At 45.2% G+C, this 21695-nt stretch overlaps 1 protein-coding gene across 1 annotated transcript; it reads right to left on the bottom strand.

Annotated features, from left to right (window-relative positions):
* Positions 1–1399: 1399 nt before the first annotated feature.
* LOC124795450 lies at positions 1400–19419 on the bottom strand. The gene is made up of 3 exons (XM_047259474.1): positions 19346–19419; positions 5874–5953; positions 1400–2457 (listed from the first exon to the last, which is right to left on the bottom strand). Exons 1-3 carry the CDS (start codon positions 19364–19366, stop codon positions 1626–1628), a joined length of 933 nt encoding a protein of 310 aa, XP_047115430.1. The 5' UTR covers positions 19367–19419; the 3' UTR covers positions 1400–1625.
* Positions 19420–21695: the final 2276 nt, after the last annotated feature.

The following is a 21695-nucleotide window of genomic DNA, read 5'->3' as shown; positions in this document are numbered from 1 at the left end:
GAACGCTCAATCAATTTTCTTCTCTTTCCGGACTCTCTGCAAATGCAGTACTACTTTTAGAACACAGAAGAACTTGAAGATGGTTACTTGTTTAAACCTCCTTTACCTTTTGTATAGACAAATTCCCTAATTCAGTAGCAAATTAATATTGATTAACAACTTGTTGATGCAGCAAGTAAGTCAGTGCCAGTCGGTCATTTGTGGGGAGGTGTTTGTAATTACAATAAGTAAAAATTAGTGGATCTCATAGAGGAAAGTTGCACCGTGGCTAAAGAGAATGGGCTGCAAACCCGCGGAGACATTTCTGACACTGGTTTTGTATGGGTTTTCCCGACCAGTTTAGACGAATTTTGGAATGGATCATTCAACAAGGCTACAATCGATTCCTTCTCCAATACAAATCTAATTCAGTGAACGGACTCCATATTAAATTCTAACTCGTAACTTAGCTTATTTTTTGCGGACAGGGGAGAAAGATTATTGTCTTGTGATTTGACAATGTGGCAAAGGCACAAAAAGATTGGAATTATTTCTTGTGGCGTATGTCATCACTGATACTTCGTCAGCAGAGCTGAATGATGAACTTATTTCAGTTTTATTTTCCCCTTCATTTAAGGCTGACACATTTACAGCGAAGGACTGAGGCTGTAATCGTTGTGCCAGAAAAACAGCCTCACGCTTAGACACCGAACATTGTCTTATGTAGATAAGAATTTGCAATATTCTTCCTGTTGTGCTTTAAAAAGCTGTGTTAATCATAATACTGGCTCGCTAGAAGCCTTGACTATTCGAAGATATCTTTCATGAATGTGTTTTTTTTATGTCGAGGAATGCCGCTCCTCCATAGGGGTACTCCTACATCCGACTCTCAAGAAGTGCACGTTCTATGTGTATGCTCATACTTTTTTTCAATCTTCTGCCACAAATTTCTCTGCTATTCCAACCTCTTCCTCTCAGAGTAACATTTACAACCTACTTCGTCAATTATTTGATGGGTCTAATCAAATCTTTGAGTTCCCCTACGATTTCTACTCTGTACAGCTCCCTCTAGTAGCCTGAAAGTTATTCCCAGACTTCCTAACAGACGTCCTATCATACTGTGCCTTCTTCCTTTCCTCGCCGATTATGTAAGAAACCTCCTCATTTCTCACTCCTTCACTCCTTACCAATGCATTCCTTACCTTACGAGTCCACTTAATGTTCGACATCACACCTCAAATCTCAGATTGTCTTCTGTTGCGATTTTCCCACAGTCCATGTTTCACTACCAAACAATGATATTTGATACTAGCGAATTTATCTTGACCATGGTACTCGGCAGTATAAAGCATGACAACATAAGCATGAAGCCTTCATTCAAGGTCTTTCATCGCGTACAGAATAATAAGAAGCCGTCTTGTAAAGTATAAAAAAGGGAGTATAATACAAAAAGAACTGTACAAAACATACTAGATACAACAAATAACAAAGCGGATATGTTACAAAGAGTAGCAACAGCTGGCGCCGCGACGGCGACGCCGGCGTCTACTGGATTTGTACTCGTGGCTTGGGGCCACAGCTCGCGGCCGCTGTCTGCCCCGGCGGCCGGGTGGATTCGGCTCTACTCAGCTCGGCTCGGCTCAGCGTCAGTCCCAGCCGTGGTGCTCCTCGTGGTGGATCGGCACCCACACCTTCTGCCAGACGGGCTTCCACACCTTCTTCCACGCCGGGACCTGGATCTGCTTCCATACGGGCACCTGGATCTGCTTCCACTCGTCCTTCCAGACCAGCTTCTTGTCGGGCACCCAGACGAGCTTCTTGTCGGGCCTCCAGATCTGGACGAGCTCCTCCTTCCAGATGAGCTTCTTCTCCGGCACCCAGATCTGTTTCTTCTCGGTACGCCAGATCTGCTTGTACTCGATCTTCCACTCTAGCTTCTTCTCGGGCACCCAGATCAGCTTCTTGTCTGTGCGCCAGATTTTCTTCCAGATCGGCTTCCAGATGAGTTTCTTCTTCCACAAGCCGTGGGAGGTGTACTCCCAGCCGTGTGGGTCCTTCCCGTGAGATTTCTCTCCTGGTACCCATATTTTTACCAGTTCTGGTACCCAGATTTGCTTCCAGTCGGGAACTTGGATTTCCTTCCATACAGGCACCTGTATTTCTTTCCACACTGGAACGTTTATCTTTTTCCAGTCTGGAATTTGAATTTCTTTCCATATCGGCACCTGAATCTCTTTCCATATCGGCTTCTGGATTTTCTTCCAGTCTGGAACTTGGATCTCCTTCCACACAGGCACCTGTATTTCTTTCCAGACGGGAACCTGGATTTTCTTCCACGCTGGTTTCCAAACCTGTTTACTGACTGTCTTCCACACTTTCACCCATTCTTCTTTCCAGACGAGTTTCTTCTTCCAGATGCCCTCTGGCTGATGGTGGTCGTGGTGCTCTTCATGGTGCACTGGAGGGCCATACTCGATCCTGCATAAGGAGAAAAACAACCATTCTATAATTTTATATAGTTACTAGCTTGCTGAGTTTACAATACGTGTTTTTTGTCTATTTACACCTTGTTCCATTACACTCTATTTGTAATACTACATATACGTATTTTGTGCCTCTGTGTAGAGTAACGTTTGTGTTGCGTGATGATGATGATCAGACAAGGGAGACGGCGAATCGCGGTGTCGACACATAGCACCAAGGGGACTGACAATCTTATCACCCCCATCCGATGGACGGATGCCCTTACTTCATGAGATGTTGCGGAGAGGTCTGGTATTTAACTGGGGACTTGGACGAAAAGCTTTGTAATCAGGAGCTTTAAGCCACCATTTCTCTTTCCCTTGCTGGCCAAATAGTGGCAGTGGAAACTGAACCGGCGTACCTCCGGTTCAATTGCTATCGCACAAGCGAGCGTTAGCGGCTTCGGCCACGAAGGCTGGTTTGTGACATTTGTACGCTCTCAAGTTTCTTCGAGATACTATAAACCTAGCCAGTGTTGCCAAGTACGTCGTGACAAAACCGCAACGTAAATTTGTGAATAAACAAAATATTTTTCAAATATTGTTGATGGCTTTATGATCGTAAAAATCGAAGTCAATAAAATAGTTAAAAGTGAGCTTCCGCACAATGTAACTATATATGCTAACACTCTTAAATGTTAAACGCAGTTTAAGCATAAAGATGTTTAGAACATATATACTGAGTTTTGACAGCAATCTTCAAAATTTTTGCTCTAGTAGAGCTACTGTGAAGTAGTATTATTAACACTTCCACTATATCAACAATGGGCACCTGTCACAGTTGTACAGCAGAGTTAGGGAACACGCAAAGTATATCAGGGCAGCGACGAAGATTAGTAACCTTCACAGGTCTAGAAATAAATGAAGGCGAGTTGTAACATTGCTTCCGTAGTGAAATGTAGGAACTGTATGTTTCTTTGGTGAGAATTTGACGTTTTAGAGTGGCACATTACGATGTAACCGAACGAAGTCGTCCATTATAATTATAAAAATTATTGTCCCAAATTTACGATATCGTGCCTTGATACTTAACCCCAGTACGTGCTACTGCTCTGAAATGGAGAACGTGCAATAAAATTAAATGATTAAAACTTTCTTCCCGATTCAAAACGGTATAACTATACCTTTCGGATCCGGCGTGGATGCTACAACGTCTGTTGTACGTCGCACTCTACGTGCTACGGTTGGACTCGTAGCAGAGGATACGATACTGATATCGTAAACTTTTTTTCACTTACGTAAAGCGCTAGTATTTAGATGTTGCTATAGATGTGATGCAGTTTCCGTGCTTAGAGCCTAGTTGCTGGAAATTTGACAATAGTTTGGTTATAGTGATAAATTATGATTCATTTTCTTCTCTGTCTTCTGTTGAGAACAAGCGCTTGTATTTCTGTGAGTGTGACAGCTATTTATGTTCTGGCGCTGCAGATATAGTTCATGTTCTAAATGATCGTAAGAGCGTTGTGCGAGGTATTATAGCGACAGGTATTATAGTTCTGCATCTTGCAGATTGCTCCCACACCAACGAGAACTTGGAACTGCCGGCTCTCACTGTACCAGCACTTCGGCTACGCAAAGTATTGGCTCCACAACGTCTCAGTGTGCCGTTGCAGAAATAGATCTGTGTAGCGTTTAGTTTCACATGCATTACGATGTGCAGTAAAATTAGTCGAACGAGAGACGTTGAGGACACACTACAGAGATCTGTGTCGTTAGTGGATTTCAAACTTTTTTACATGATCTTTGTTTGAGATAGAGATTTACAGCGTCATACATCTTGCAATTTAAAATTTTATAACTGCAAACGTACTGTCTCCCGAATCTTGTATATAACAAACATAATGCGACACGCAACTTTGCATGGATCCATTATCGAGCGAGGTATTTTGTAATCAAAGAAAAACTGAAAGTGTATCAGTGAGTTCATAAAAGGTCCTCATTGACATTAACAACTCTTTTTTTTTAATTTTTCACATGAGTTTTGTAGTGGAAAATGCTCGTGTCGTATGGCATTGTTAACTTGGATATCCTGTGGGGTGGATTCAGCCGCCTGTCGGAAAGAGTGTTACTCCCACGCGCATGTTGGTCCCTTTCCTTGCGGGTAACTGAGATTTATGCAGTGAGTGTGCGTTAGTGTCATGGATACGTGTATTGTGTCTTGTTATGTTTGTGCAATAGATTAGTGATGAGAGAGGTGAGAGGGCGAAACCCAGTGCCGGCACATAGCATACTCCTCCCGAATAGCACCAAGGGGAACCAGCGAGCTTAAACATCCCATCCGACAAACAGATCACCGTCAACAGTGTCATATGTACTCATTTCATGAGAGATTCGGAACTTGATGCGGAACAACGGGATATAAAACTGCTGATGGGCAACTTTACGGCACCATCCCTCCTCCCATTGTTAGCAAAATACTGGCAGTGAAAATTCTGTCCACCCTGTGTATTCGAATCGGTGCACATGTATTTCGAGCGCCACTACACATGTCTACGTTAGCGCTTGACACAGTCACGTCGATTAAACACTGCAGAGCGATAGGAAGTGTGACAAGCAGGTAATGGCAGTTGTGGGGAAGGCGGATACTCGTCTTCGGTTCATTGGTAGAATTTTGGGAAGAAGTGGTTCATCTGTAAAGGAGACCGCTTATAAAACACTAATACGACCCATTGTTGAGTACTGCTCGAGCGTTTGGGATCCCTATCAGGTCGGATTGAGGGAGGGCATAGAACAATTCAGAGGCGGGCTGCTAGATTTGTTACTGGTAGGTTTGTTCATCAAGCGAGTGTTACGGAAATGCTTCAGGAACTCGGGTGGGAGTCTCTGGAGGAAAGGAGGAGTTCTTTTCGTGAATCGCTACTGAGGGAAATTTAGAGAACCAGCATTTGAGGCTGACTACAGTACAGTTTTACTGCCGCCAACTTATATTTCGCGGAAAGACCACAAAGATAAGATAAGAGAGATTAGGGCTCGTACAGAGGCATATAGGCAGTCATTCCTCCCTCGTTCTGTTTGGAACAGGGAGAGAAGATGTTAGTTGTGGTACGAGGTACCCTCCGCCACTCACCTTATGGTGGATTGCGGAGTATGTATGTAGATGTAGATGTAGACCTTAGCTGAGGAGGCGGGTAGTTTTATAGTGAACTTTGCAGAGTGATTTTCTATCGCCGCGGCGAGCACGGTGCTGGCTGTCTGCAGAGAATGTACGTCACGACAGCGACTTTGGACAATGCACGTCAGACACCAACTAATTTATATCAGACTATAGTGACTGACTGAGGAGACATCTTTTGGTAACTGAATTATTCGTGAGTGACAATTCCATTTTTAATATTTATCAGACATGAACTGAAGGTAGCAGCAGCAGCTTACCCCCTCTTCTCGCGGCTGTGGACGGGGTTTGCGGAGACCGGTGCAGCGAGAAGAGCTACGGACAGCGAGGCGAACAGCACCTGTAAAAAAAAGGAAAAAAAAACAGCGACCGGCGCGTCAGTAAACTGTTTGATCGCCAGCTTTTGGCTGCCGCTGCCGCTGCCGCTGCCGCTGCCGCTGTTGCTCTGTTTGCTTCCTTAGATTTATTGCCTTGGCGCCGCTGGACGCAACAAAGACGCTGCCGCCACGTTCGCACCTCTTACGCGTGACACGTAAGAATCATTCACACGTTCGCAGTTGTGCGTTCTTGGCGCAGCTTTCACCTCTGCCGCCATTCTTTTCCAGGAATACAGGTGTAATCCAGTAAGCAAACACCAGCACCAAATTACGCAAAAGGATTTCTCCTGAGCCACGTTTAGGCTGTGTCATTGGCGCCAGAAGGAATAGGAAGGGAAATTAGTTGGTGGGTTGGTGAAAATAACCGGATTCCAAAAGTAAATGCTTGAAAAATAAATAACATTATCAGACTGAATTCCATTCAGAATCGTTGTACCCTGCAACTGTGATATGATTTTAAGCAGGTATGAACATAGCAAATAGTCGCTCATCCATCAATTCGTATTTTATATCAGATCTAGCTACATTTCAGATACAGTGTATGCATCATCAGGAAGTTTGTATATAGAAGCTGTCTGCGTCTATATGACACGCTACTAAATGCACTGATGGTGGCTATACTATAGCTGAAATATAGCTAGATCTGTAATAAAATACAGATTGATACGCGACTGTTTGCTGTGTTCATCTCTAATTGTAATTAATTATTAAATTACAGATCACAATTCAAGATGTGGAAATGAAGCTGGTAATGATTTCAAAACATCGGCTTAAGAGAGAAGAACATAGGAATTCAGTCATATGATTAGAAGTCTCTGTCACAACAGAATTTGAATCCAGGCTGTCTTACCAGTTCAGGCGAAGTTATGTTTTCGCATTTAGGTTCTGTGTGCAACTGTAACTGAATGATAACGCTGTAAACAGTAGTACATTATGAAATATTCATTCTGATTGTGGGTTATTTCCTAAAAAAAAGTGGCATTAGTTGCGATGAAAATTAAGGTATGGGAAGTAAGTTACATGAAGTGAAGAATTAGATTCGGTTTACTGTAATAGTCTAAGAAATTACTGTATGAGAAGGAATGACAGGTTGATAGGCATATATCCAAACGTTGAGATGTAGCAGATATAAAACACCCGATGTAGGGAAGGCGGGAGGGCAGGAAGCAATAGGAGTCGACAAACATTTGCATATTAGGAGCACTGACCGAGGAAACACTGCAGCTATCACTCATGCATGATATAAAGAAACACATTTTTGATCAGAGCAGTTGCAAGCGACAAATAGCGAAAGAAAAACACAAAGAAAAAAATTAAATAAATAAATAATGAAAGAAAGACACAAATACATTTCAACATTCTTCAGCGGAAGCACGAAGTATACAGAAGTATAGGTTTATAAATGCTGTTGCTATAGGGACGCTTACATGCTGGAAATAAACGTCAGACAATAACGCAAGGGAAGGAAAAAACATTCACCATACATGAAAGAGTCTTCGGTCTAGAGCGAATAAAGAAATTGGTATATTATGATGTATTTAGCACAAATAGACACAGATTTTATAGATTTAGCTATTGCAGCTCACCTAAAGTCACCATCATTACAAGTGATGGACCTTAGTTAAAATGTTTTTATTTCTTTTCTTTCATTTTATAGAACTTAGGTGAAATTTAGGTAACAACGATACTTAGCTCTCCTTTTATCTGCACAGTAACAACATTCAGCACAATGTAGATCAGAGACAGACAACACATGTGAAATTTCACGCGATTTCTTAAAGTGAGGCGAAGGTTTAACACGCGACTATTTCGTAACTATCAGCTGAACGAGATGTCTGGAGGGCTGCTAAGAAGATAGGTTTCATATTTCAACTCGGAGAAAGCTCAGAAGCCGACAGGTGTAAAATCTCGTCTCATCCGTGCGTAACAGCGTAACAAAGCATATAACTGAGTGAATTCGATTTCCCAAGGAATATGTCTGAACATAAATTTGCCTGACTTGTAGGAAGTGCATTGATCACGAAGAATATGTTACGTACTGCTGTAGCTCCACCGAGAGTCTTCGTGGGCAGAATTCTCTAGTCCACATCATTTTCCTGGTTCGTGACGCAGTGCTTGCCTGATAATGTGGAAAACCAAATTGACCTCCATAGGTTACGCCTGTCTCAATTCTTAAACCAATTTTATGCATCTGTAGTTTTTATTTGTATTTTATATATTTTTTAGCTACTTTCTTTTGTATTGTTTTGGAATTATCAGTCTTCAGCTTCTGTAACAACCGCCACGAATTCAGCTCGTGTGTGAACCTGAGGTTGTGTGGCCGTCTGGAGCAGGTCTTTCTATTTGTATTCGATGCCACCATAGTGGCTTACACGTCTGTCGAAGATGAGATGAAAGATGAGGATAGCATATACACTCAGTCCAAAACAGAGGAAATTCCACCGAGCAATGAATCGAAGCGGTGGCCGCGCGGTCTCGAGGCATGGTAACGACTTGACCACGAGATGTTGACAGTACTCCCAGTGACAGATCGCCAACCATGTAATCGAAAAATAATTGGCCTTTCCGCCCATTTACGAGCAATGCGTTGTCTAACGTTCAGACTCGACTGCCAAGTCACGAGGAAAGCGTAGATTTTGTACAAGTTTTCCTGCAACTTGCGTGACTGTTCTGACGTTACACAAATAGGCCGGCCGAAGTGGCCGTGCGGTTAAAGGCGCTGCAGTCTGGAACCGCAAGACCGCTACGGTCACAGGTTCGAATCCTGCCTCGGGCATGGATGTTTGTGATGTCCTTAGGTTAGTTAGGTTTAACTAGTTCTAAGTTCTAGGGGACTAATGACCTCAGCAGTTGAGTCCCATAGTGCTCAGAGCCATACACAAATAGCCTCACGCAGCAGATATGGCCCTGTAATAATCCCAAATGTTAGGCCTACAGTTACATTCGTGTCTGACCAGTGCACCTCGTCAGGAGCGATGTTCTGCTTGTGTCTGGTAAGGAATCATTAGTACATTCAAAAAGGTTGTCCGGCGCCACTGGCTTCTTTCTTTCGAATCTTTTGGACGCACAGAGTGAGCTTACATTCATAAGTACGGACTTAGCCGAGTCCATGGTTATTCCTATAAACGAGACTGTCCATCTGCAAAAGAGTTGTCTGTCCGACGACACTTTGTTGTTTCAGAGCCCAACGAAAACCTGCGGCTAGAAAGTTATAACGTCTTTTGCATATTGTTTATACAATGAGGTGACGAAAGCCACAGGATATGTGTTGGACCTTCTTCGCCAGGCGTAGTACAACAACTCGACGAGGCATGGACTCAACAACTCGGAAGTCCGCTGCAGAAATATTGAGCCTTGCTGCCTTTATAGCAGTCCATAACTGTGAAACTGTTTCCGGTGCAGGATTTTGTGCCCGAACTGACCTCTCGATTATATCCTCCTAATGTTACATGGCATTCTTGTCACGCTATCTGGCTAGCCAGACCATTCGCTCCAATTCGCCAGAATGTGTTGACATGGTGGATTCTCATCCATAAAAAAGTCCATCGTTGTTTGGTGGTGTGAAGTTAATCAACAGGTGCAGATGTCCTACAGGTAGCCGAAAAGAACCATTTCCAGTAAATGATCGGTTTAATTGGACCAGAGGAACCAGTCCATTGCATGTAAACACAGTCCACAGCATTTGGAGACACCACCGGCTTGCGCAGTGGCTTGGGTCCATGGCTTCATGGGGTCTGAGCCACACTCAGGCCCTATCATCAGCTTGTACCAACTCACCAGGCCTCGGTTTTCCAGTCGTCTGTGGTACAACCGACATGGTAAAGACCCTAGGGGAGGCGGAGCAGGTGATAGCAAAGGCACCCGCGTCGGTTTTTGCCCATTAACGCCAAATTTCAACGCACTGTCCTAACGGATACGTTTGTCGTTCGTCCCACAATAGTTTGTGCGGTTATTTTACGTAGTTTTGCTTGTCATTTAGCATTGACAAACTCTACGCGAACGCTGCTACCCTCGGTCATTATTGAAAGACCTTCGGCCACTTCGTAGTCAGTGGCGAGAGGTAATCCCTGAAATTTGGTATTCTCAGAACACCCTAGACCCTGTGGATCTCGAAATACTGAACTCCCTAACGATTTCAGAAATGGAATGTCCCATGCGTCTAGCTCCAACGACCATTCCGCGTTCAAAGTCCCTTAATTCCCGTCGTCCGGCCGTAAACAAGTTGGAACCTCGCGAACCACCTGAGTACCAATGAAGCTTCGGCAATGCATTGCCATTTCGTACCCTGAGTAAGCGATACTACCGCCATCTGTATATGTACGTATATGTATTGTACATGTATATGGACAGGAAGTTATAGAAACACTCGAAGGAAATATTAATACTAACCATCATGTAGCAGAAAGATTTATGCATTGTTCTTACTCCTTATAATATCGCCGGCCGCTGTGGCCGAGCGGTTCAGGCGCTTCAGTCCGGAACTGCGCTGCTGCTACGGTCGCAGGTTCGAAACCTGCCTCGGGCATGGATGTGTGTGATGTCCTTAGGTTAGTTGATTGAGGGAGAACATAGAAGCAGTTCAGAGGCGGGCTGCTAGATTTGTTACTGGTAGGTTTGATCATCACGCGAATCTTACGGAAATGCTTCAGGAACTCGGGTGGGGGTCTCTAGAGGAAAGGAAGCGTTCTTTCTCTGAACCGCTACTGACGAAATTTGGAGATCCAGCATTTGAGGCTGACTGCAGTACAATTTTACTGCCGCCAACTTACATTTCGCAGAAAGACCACAAAGATAAGGTAAGAGAGATTAGGGCTCGTACGGAGGCATAAAGGCCTCCCTCGTTCTGTTTGGGAGTGGAACAGGGAGAGAAGATGCTAGTTGTGGTACGAGGTACTCTCCGCCACGCACCGTATGGTGGATTGCGGAGTATGTATGTAGATGTAGATGTAGTTAGGTTTAAGTAGTTGTAAGTCTAGTGCTTAGAGCCCTTTGAACCTTAGAATATCTTCAGTAATGAACGTCAAACCATAAACAGCTGGAGAAAAGGTCGTCGATCTTGGAATGAGTGTCACGGCCAAGGTCTGAGCGTTATGAACGTCATCGCTAACGCTTAGTCACACTGTTTTCCTTACAGCCGCCTGCGGGTAGTTAACATCTCTTAGCTATCGGGACGCAGCCGCTTACGCGTGCCCATCGGCAGCAGCGGGCACCTCTGCTGGCTCTGACCCCGGGTCCTTCGGAGAAAGCAGACGTCCTCCAGACGAGCGCCTGCAGCTCTCACGCGTGGCGTGCGACCCTTGTCCTTGCCGCAAGAGTGGAGGCTGTTTGATTTCTCCGCCGCATGACGACCGTACATTTTAAACATTGCCGTCTGGCACCTGTCGCGCTTTCGAAATGCTGTCCGCCTCTGAGTAAATAGCCAGGAGCCGTATTCGGCAATTTGAGCTCTGTTATTGCAAAGGGATAGATTCTCGAAAGTGTGTGACCGGAGAACAGCGTTATATGGAAGAGAAACTTGGACCGTCGGAAACGTAAGTAGGCAGATGTAGTAAATGTAAATGCCGTGTGGCTAGGGCCTACCGTAGGGTAGACCGTTCGCCTGATGCAAGTGTTTCGAGTCGACGCCACGTCGGCGACTGGCGTGTCGATGGGGATGAAATGATGATGATAAGGACAACACAACACCCAGTCCCTGAGCGGAGAAAATCTCCGACCCAGCCGGGAATCGAACCTGGGCTGTTACATATGACATTCCGTTGCGCTGATCACTGACAGGGGCGGAAAGTAGTAAATGAAGAAGTACTAAATAGAATACATGAGCGCAGAATACAGAAGCCACGTACCAGAAGAAGGAACATAGTATGCTACGTCATCCAGAGGTAGTTAACCTGGTGCTCGACGGAACGGTACAGGGGAAAATTAATAGAGTAGACTAAAACAAGACGTGCCAAACAGCTTGTAGTGCACCCTGAGTGCAATGGTTATGTCAAGATGGAAAGATTAACCCATATAAGAAAATATGGAGGGCAGCATCAAACCAATCGATAGATTGATGACTTACTACTCTTTCACGGCTATCAACAGCGTTGCTTTGACAGTACTTTAGGTCATCGGAGTTGGGAAACTACCTTTAATGAACCTGTCTCAAATTGTCGTTTAATCGTATAACGCTTTGCGCAGTCTCCTGACAAAATTCTATGTGATTTCCTGAAGACTTGGGCTCTGTGTATTGTATGCGTCTGTGACCTTTTTGATATCACTATAAGGAAGACTACTATAATTTCCAATATCCTAACTTTAAACATAAGTGAACATCTACCGCTGGCCGGAGTGGCCGTGCGGTTCTAGGCGCTACAGTCTGCAGCCGAGCGCCCGCTACGGTCGCAGGTTCGAATCCTGCCTTGGGCATGGCTGTGTGTGATGTCCTTAGGTTAGTTAGGTTTAATTAGTTCTAGGCGACTGATGACCTCAGAAGTTCAGTCGCATAGTGCTCAGAGCCATTTGAACCATTGGAACATCTACCACAATTTAGTGCTTGGTCTAGAATATGCTCGGTCTAGAATACCATACGGATCGGTATCACTCTTTGTCATTTCAGTTCTGTTCTGTTTAGTAGTGGTCCTAGGGGACAAATGACTACTATTGTCGCTCTCTTCTTCTCCTTATGTCATTACATCAAATACGCGCTAGAGACAACATAACTACACTCTTGGAAATGGAAAAAAGAACACATTGACACCGGTGTGTCAGACCCACCATACTTGCTCCGGACACTGCGAGAGGGCTGTACAAGCAATGATCACACGCACGGCACAGCGGACACACCAGGAACCGCGTTGTTGGCCGTCGAATGGCGCTAGCTGCGCAGCATTTGTGCACCGCCGCCGTCAGTGTCAGCCAGTTTGCCGTGGCATACGGAGCTCCGTCGCAGTCTTTAACACTGGTAGCATGCCGCGACAGCGTGGACGTGAACCGTATGTGCAGTTGACGGACTTTGAGCGAGGGCGTATAGTGGGCATGCGGGAGGCCGGGTGGACGTACCGCCGAATTGCTCAACACGTGGGGCGTGAAGTCTCCACAGTACATCGATGTTGTCGCCAGTGGTCGGCGGAGGGTGCACGTGCCCGTCGACCTGGGACCGGACCGCAGCGACGCACGGATGCACGCCAAGACCCTAGGATCCTACGCAGTGCCGTAGGGGACCGCACCGCCACTTCCCAGCAAATTAGGGACACTGTTGCTCCTGGGGTATCGGCGAGGACCATTCGCAACCGTATCCATGAAGCTGGGCTACGGTCCCGCACACCGTTGGGCCGTCTTCCGCTCACGCCCCAACATCGTGCAGCCCGCCTCCAGTGGTGTCGCGACAGGCGTGAATGGAGGGACGAATGGAGACGTGTCGTCTTCAGCGATGAGAGTCGCTTCTGCCTTGGTGCCAATGATGGTCATATGCGTGTTTGGCGCCATGCAGGTGAGCGCCACAATCAGGACTGCATACGACCGAGGCACACAGGGCCAACACCCGGCATCATGGTGTGGGGAGCGATCTCCTACACTGGCCGTACACCACTGGTGATCGTCGAGGGGACACTGAATAGTGCACGGTACATCCAAACCGTCATCGAACCCATCGTTCTACCATTCCTTGACCGGCAAGGGAACTTGCTGTTCCAACAGGACAATGCACGTCCGCATGTATCCCGTGCCACCCAACGTGCTCTAGAAGGTGTAAGTCAACTACCCTGGCCAGCAAGATCTCCGGATCTGTCCCCCATTGAGCATGTTTGGGACTGGATGAAGCGTCGTCTCACGCGGTCTGCACGTCCAGCACGAACGCTGGTACAACTGAGGCGCCAGGTGGAAATGGCATGGCAAGCCGTTTCACAGGACTACATCCAGCATCTCTACGATCGTCTCCATGGGAGAATAGCAGCCTGCATTGCTGCGAAAGGTGGATATACACTGTACTAGTGCCGACATTGTGTATGCTCTGTTGCCTGTGTCTATATGCCTGTGGTTCTGTCAGTGTGATCATGTGATGTATCTGACCCCAGGAATGTGTCAATAAAGTTTCCCCTTCCTGGGACAATGAATTCACGGTGTTCTTATTTCAATTTCCGGGAGTGTATTTACAGCTTTATACAACATTTAGTTGTGACATAAATCTTGGTATGCCTGACACCTATCATCAAGTGACAATGCAGTATTATATATGCCATCAGCGAACGTACTTTGCATAGAGTCACCAACGTCCGTTTTCATCCAAATATTCTATATTTTGTTGATAAATAAGTCGTTGGACAGCTAATAGTGGGGTATGTACATCCTGTAAAGACAGAGCACAACGTTTATGTCATACAAAAATCCCTGTGGGTCCGAAAACGGCACCTATCGTGGTAACTCAAAGAAGTAAGCGTAAAATTGCAAAAAAATAGTTATATATATGATGACAATGCAGGTGCGATATTGTAAGGGAGCATGATGAAAACTTTCATATCAAATGAAGGGCAATCCCAATTCTGTATGGAAAACTTTGGATTTGTACATAACGGGGTAAAGTAGAATACGTGACGTCTTCGTCTACAGGTGGATTACGAGCTGGGAAATCATCTGCCACTAACTCTCTGGAACAGCTCAAGTCTTGTCGATCACAGCCATTATGTGGCATATATGTAGGTGTTGATATATTCGCTGAACAATCCCGGAAAAATGGTTCCAGGTTCTAGAAATGGCAAAAGACGAACTTTAGGGACCGGTTCCTTACACCAAAACAAGAAAAAAATGTCTATTGACCCCATGTTTACTGTAAATTTCTTCTTGGTTTGGTCTGTACTACCTCCTCCCAAAACGAGGTAGTTTAGCAATAGAAGAGATCTGTTTTATAGTACGGAAGATGAACAAGTCCTAATAGCTGTTAAACTCTGCATTTTAGAGCCCATGTTTACTAGACTTCTTTCTGTTGGTTTTGTGAAGGGAAATTGTCCCTAAAGCTTGTCGGTGCTTTTTTGGGACACCCTGTATACACCCTATCCATCTTAGTACCGCTGATAATGTAAATATTTGACTACCGTGCCAGACTATAGAGAATTATCGTATGCGATGTACTTGTGTAACTTCGGAATTTTCTCTTTATCGCCACCATTACAATACCTGCTGGTGCTGTGTACATGCAAATGAAATCTTTACACACAGTTTTGGTAAACTGCAAGCTTCACTGCATTTCAAAATAACAATCCACGCTCCCAGTACAGAAAGATGTCTGCAACAGACTCAGAGAAGAAGTTTCTACATTTTGTACTGTGTTTTATACATATGTACGATATATCGGAAACAGAAAAGTGGGCAGTGGAAACTTTAAATAATTGCCAGCGTAAAGTGGATATACAACCAATTTCCTCTATAATTGCTCCTATTTATTTATTTTATGCCTGAATCCAGTTAGAAATAGGAGTGTGATCACCGATTCATACTCGCCTCCTTCTGGGTAAGTGTGGTGCACTCATACACATTATTATGATTTCGATAAATAGTTCGGTATGTGCGGCACTTTGCATACGTTTATACGCCTCTCTAACGCTATAACATTACCTCGTCTTCTACATACATCTAAGCATACATACGAAATTTCCTTAGTTGAGCCGGTCGTTGTGGCCGAGCGGTTCTAAGCACTAGTCTTGAACCGCGCGACTGCTACGGTCGCAGGTTCGAATTCTGCCTCTGGCATGGATGTGTGTGATGTCCTTAGGTCAGTTATGCTTAAGTAGTTCTAAGTTCTAGGGGACTGATGACCTCAGATCTTAAGTCCCGTAGTGCTCAGAGCCATTTGAACCATTATTTGAACCTTAGTTGTGAGTACACGATGGTGTTCGTACTGTCGTGCTGTCTAACTGGGGCGTCCGTGAGAATGAGCGTGAGCCACGCGGTACTTAGCGGGCAGGTTCAGTCCGAGTCGTACGCTCATTAAGGCACTCGGCTTCCGCTGGGAGATGCTGAGATACGCCAGCCTCCTGCAGCGCCATCGCACAGCAGGTCCGCTGACAGCGTGACGTAAGCGTAATGCCGGGGCACGCCGACTGCGATCTGTTGCGCTAATTAAGGACCGGTTAATAAATACGCCGGCCAATCTGCTCGTGGTTTGTGTGCAAGTAAATTGATTCAGTGCTAACGATTCCGTTTATGATCTTCTTAGTCGATTAACATTTCAATTTCCATACAGTTACGGTCGAGTTATAAGTCTCGTCATTCTTTCTGCCCCTGCCCTCGCCCTAAGCTGTCTTGTTTTGCTCGTTGGCGACATTGAAACAAATGACAACTCTCCTCACTTTCTGGGTCTTCCTTAGCTCCCTGTGAACAGGCTAAGCACGCGTAAGATAAACGTTAGCACATATGTCCTACTTCCCTCACATGTAAATGCAAACGACTGCTAGAGTTATCATCAGAATGATTTACTTCTTGCTACGCTTGCTTTATCTGATTGTCACCGTGCTGAATAGGCACTGCAATAGAAACCGGCAATTGCCTATTTACTTATATCTTCACAGCGTTCTTTATTTTCGTAGACTTAAGGGCAGATTCTCGACCTGGAAATAACGTTCAGCCGGCCGCTGTGACCGAGCGTTTGTAGGCGATTCAGTCCGGAACCGCGCTGGTGCTACGGTTGCAGGTTCGAATCCTGCCTCGGGTATGGATGTGTGTGATGTTCTTAGGTTAGTTAGGTTTACGTAGTTCTAAGTCTAGGGGACTGATGACCTCAGATGTTAAGTCCCATAGTGCTTGGAGCCATTTGAACCAATCTGAATAAAATTCATTTACGAAAGAACAACAACGCGAAGTGTTGCAATGGTTAAATGTTGTAGACTTGAATTCGGCGGGAATAGGATTCAAACCCTGGGGCAGCGGTATTCATTTCGTCAAGGTTCATAAAAACTACCACGCCTGTATTAAAAATACGCTTGTCACCCTACAATCGGTTTCATTGTTGTTAACAACATAAGGTCAGCCTAAAAATTCGTCAACAGTCTTCTTAACAACTCTCACAGATTTGTGGCAATATTATGACTCAACATATCTAATTGTCTTACGTAACTTTGAAGGCGCACATTGGAACACAGTGAGTACACATACACTCCATCGACTGCCAGGCAAAAATGCGGACAGCTGTTAAGTGCAAGGAACATAATGTGCTGTTCGTTTATTATCTTCACGTGTTACTCTTGTCACCTCAGACACTCCTGCAAAATTTTTCACTCGGTGAAATCTAGATACATGAGTCACGCCTGTAAGAGGACATTTAAACCCGAGCAGCGAAGTTAGATTTAAAAGATGCAATTTTTCTGTTCTCACTATTATATAAAGTGCATATTTAATGGAGTGTTACTGGACGAGTATAATTCTGATGACCTAACGTATTCACTTGACTATATGTACCAGTCTGACTGATGGAGAGAAGAAACAATCATTACTAACATAATCCTGCTTCCGGATCCTCCCACGGCACGATCGTGATACTATTTTGTATCCGAAAGTAAAGGGCATAATGGACTACGGCATGAATCTTCACTCCGTCTTCCTGATTTAGATTACGAGGATTTACATTTGCCTATCCGCACGATCGTGGAGAACGTAACTTTAAGGGAGAGACAGCTGATTCTTCCATTCGCCAAAACGTGATCAATGTGAACAAGTGCTACACCTGTGATGGCTTAGATTTCTAACTCGATGTCCAACAACGAACGTCGTGCACAGTACACTGGAACCTGAACCCGCGTTCGGCAGGACTGGAATGAAGAGCGCCTTACGGCAATGCTCTCTCTAGGCATTTTGATTTATTATTTAATGATTTTCTTCAAATTACTTGGTGCGAACTTCGAGACGTCCCCTTTAGGGGGACATGAATGCCTCACCTGACATCGGTAAGTTTACCAGGTAGTCTCTGTCGACCTCGTCACTGACAGGACGTCAAACTCTGAACCAAGTGAAGTTCTTTTCCTTCCTCCATTTACCTACCGACCAACGAGGCGCATTGGTACACCTAAATCTATATCTACGCAAACCACTGTGAAGGGCACGGCAGGGGATAATTTCTATTGTATCAGTTATCACGACTTCTTCCCTTTCCATACGCATATAGAGCTCGGATAAACTCAAAAATGTTCAAATGTGTGTGAAATCTTATGAGACTTAACTGCTAAGGTCATCAGTCCCTAAGCTTACACATTACTTAACCTAAATTATCCTAAGGACAAACACACACCCCCATGCCCGAGGGAGGACTCGAACCTCCGCCGGGACCAGCCGCACAGTCCATGATTGCAGCGCCTTAGTCTGATAAACTTTTCGTTCTAATCTAGCGTTCACGATCCCTACGGGAGCGATACGTTAGGTTATGTAGTATATTCCTAGATTCAACGCTTAAAACAGGTTCTTGAATCTTTGTAAACAAGCAGCTGCGGAATAGATTGCACCTGTCTTCAAGCGTCTACCAGTTCAGACTTCTCAGCTTATCTGCTCCCCCTTAGCCCAAACAAACCTGATCAAATCGTACAACCATTCTTTGTATAGGTTTAATATCCCCAGTTAGTCGTATTTCGTAAGGGCCTAACACACTTGAGCAATACTCTTAGATGGGCTGCAGGTGTGTTTTTGTAAACAATCTCTTTTGTAGACTGATTATGATTTCGCCCTGTGCTACTAATGAACCGAAGTCTGCCACCTACATTACCTCTGACTGAGCCTACAATGACCTCGCATTTGGGAGGAATACAGCTCAGTCACCCTTATTTAGGATTTTCCTGGTCTCCATAAATAAAATGGTTCAAATGGCTCTGAGCACTATGGGACTCAACTGCTGAGGTCATTAGTCCCCTAGAACTTAGAACTAGTTAACCTAACTAACCTAAGGACATCACAAACATCCATGCCCGAGGCAGGATTCGAACCTGCGACCGTAGCGGTCTTGCGGTTCCAGACTGCAGCGCCTTTAACCGCACGGCCACTTCGGCCGGCTCCATAAATCACTTAAGGCTCATGAGGACATGGTCCATTTCTCAATCCGAGTTCTGTGTCTCTGTCTCTAACGATCACGTTTTTGATGGAAGGTTTATCCTGATCTTCCTTCCTTCTGCCGACGGTCTACGCAGTGATGAGATGTAAAGCCGTAATGATGTTGATTATGCAATGACTTAGCTGTCGACTGGAAGTGGATGGTTAAACTGCAGAGAGATAAAGAGAGAGAGAGACAGAGAGGCAGACAGACAGACTTATTCTCAACAGCTGGGAGACGCGCAGAGGCGACCTCTTAATGCGCCGTGTGGTGCTAGGCGGTATGCATAGTGAGCGCGAGACGGGCCACTGACCAGCAGCGTCGACGGCTTCATGTCGGCGGCGCGTCGCGGCGGCGGTGAGCGTCGGCCGGTTCTGCAGACCGGGCCTTGCGGACAACTACGGCGGCGTCTGGCAGGACGGCGGTTTTATACGCGGCGCCCCACGGCTTGGAGGGGGAGGCCTGCGAGAAGACGCGCAACTTTCCGCCGCGGCAGCGGGCAGGTAGCAGGTGGGGACGCCGGGCCGTCGGCGGCCTATGGCTGCGGGTGGGGTGGGAGGAGGGTGGGCCCGGGCACACGGCCTCCCGGCATAACAAGTCGATTAATTTGTCTTTGTACTTGGGAACTTACCCCTGGCGGTGGTTAAACAGGCTAGAAGAGCTATTGGGAGCTGACTAGGTTTGGCAAACGTTTCACAAAAGTTCTCTAACTTAGCTGCTTCTCCTGTGCCGGCCGCAGTTCAAATGGTTCAAATGGCTCTGAGCACAATGGGACTTAACTTCTGAGGTCATCATTCCCCTAGAATTTAGAACTACTTAAACCTAACTAACCTAAGGACATCACACACATCCAAGCCCGAGGCACGATTCGAATCTGCGACCGTAGCAGCATCACGGTTCCGGATTCAAGCGCATAGAACCGCTCGGCCACCGCAGCCGGCTGAATTTTATTGCCAGGTCCAGATTCAGCCCTTAAAATAAAGAACGCTGTGAAGATGAAACTAAATAGGAAAATGCCGGTTTTTATTGCAGTGCTATGTGTGACATTAAACTTGCAGATCAACCTACACTCTGCCGATAGTCTGGTCACGCGTAATCTCATCAAATGTGTTTACTACGCTGCACTCTTTCCGCACGACTCGCGTATTGTCTGCTCTGCCCAGATGAGTTATTACAGAGACAATAAGCAGTTATGTACTAGCGTGACACATCAGCCACAAGTTTGCTCCTTGTTTGGTCGTAGTTGAGACTTCACAGGCCCTTCATGACACAATATCCCTGACGAGTGGGCACATGGGTAAATATCAAATAAATATCAATACGAAATACTTCGCCGCTTCTGGTTAATTTGCTATCTTCTACCAGAGGCGGAAGTATGTTCACAATACGCAGGTGAAGGATGGTGAAAAAAGCCGGCCGGAGTGGCCGAGCGGTTCTAGGGGCTTCAGTCTGTAATCGCGCTGCTGCTACGGTCGCAGGTTCGAATCCTGCCTCGGATATGGATGTGTGTGATGTCCATAGGTTAGTTAGGTTTAAGTAGTTCAAAGTTCTAGGAGACTGATGATCTCAGATGTTAAGTTCCATAGTGCTTAGAGCCATTTGAACCATTTTTTTTTCTTCTGCTGTAATTTCTGGTAGGAAATAAGTGCTTAATGTGTTTCCTTCCAAGTGTATTAGTTCTTGAACTACTTCATGTATGTGCAAATTTGTTACAATTTGAGGCTATGCTCTTTAAGCGTGCTGTATGAATGACATTGCATGAATTATGTCAGTTTACTTTGGTTTGACCCTATTGGTTGTTTTGAAACGTATTTACCTGCAGACACGTTAATCTACCGGGTGATCAAAAAGCCAGTATGAATTTGAAAACTGAATAAATCACGGAATAATGTAGAGAGAGAGGTACAAATAGACACTCATACTTGGAATGAGATGGGATTTTATTACAACCAAAAAAATACAAAAGTTAAAAAAATGTCCGACAAATGGCGCTTCATCTGATCAGAATAGCAATAATTAGCATAACAAAGTATGACAAAGCAAAGATGATGTTCTTTACAGGAAATGCTCAATATGTCCACCATCATTCCTCAACAATAGCTGTAGTCGAAGAATAATGTTGTGAACAGCACTGTAAAGCATGTCCGGAGTTATGGTGCGGCACTGGCGTCGGATGTTGTCTTTCAGCATCCCTAGAGATGTCGGTGGATCACGATACACTTGCGACTTCAGGTAACCCCAAAGCCAATAATCGCACGGACTGAGGTCTGGGGACCTGGGAGGCCAAGCATTACGCAAGTGGCGGCTGAGCACAAGAACATCACCAAACGACGCGTGCAAGAGATCTTTCACGCGTCTAACAATATGGGGTGGTTCTAATGAAACCCTATGTCATGCCAAGCTTGTGGTCAATTTTTACCTCTCTATCTACATTATTCAGTGATTTATCAAGTTTTCAAATTTATATTGACTTTTTGATCACCCGGTATTATTAGTGCTTTGCTATAACAGCAGAGGATGACAGTCTGTGGTGTCTTACAAGGGAAACTGCCCACCGCGCCACGCCTCAGACTGTGTGGTAAGATGGCCCAGTGGATAGCCCAGTAAAAATTTAACACAGTGTACTGAACTGTGGAAAAAGAAGTAAAACTGAAACACTAAAA

This window comes from Schistocerca piceifrons, chromosome 4, assembly GCF_021461385.2.
Source record: "Schistocerca piceifrons isolate TAMUIC-IGC-003096 chromosome 4, iqSchPice1.1, whole genome shotgun sequence".
NCBI classification, from domain to species: Eukaryota; Metazoa; Arthropoda; class Insecta; order Orthoptera; family Acrididae; genus Schistocerca; species Schistocerca piceifrons.
The sequence above is the reverse complement of the archived record's forward strand: the minus strand, read 5'-3'. Positions and strand labels throughout refer to the sequence as shown.

Bases quoted from the DNA above. Each gene is read 5' to 3' on its own strand.
- LOC124795450 (XM_047259474.1), bottom strand. From the start codon at position 19,366: ATGAAGCCGTCGACGCTGCTG. The intron at 5,954-19,345 runs GTCAGTGGCCCG...TTTTTTTTACAG, and splicing joins TGAAGCCGTCGACGCTGCTG to GTGCTGTTCGCCTCGCTGTC. The intron at 2,458-5,873 runs GTAAGCTGCTGC...CTCCTTATGCAG, and splicing joins CACAGCCGCGAGAAGAGGGG to GATCGAGTATGGCCCTCCAG.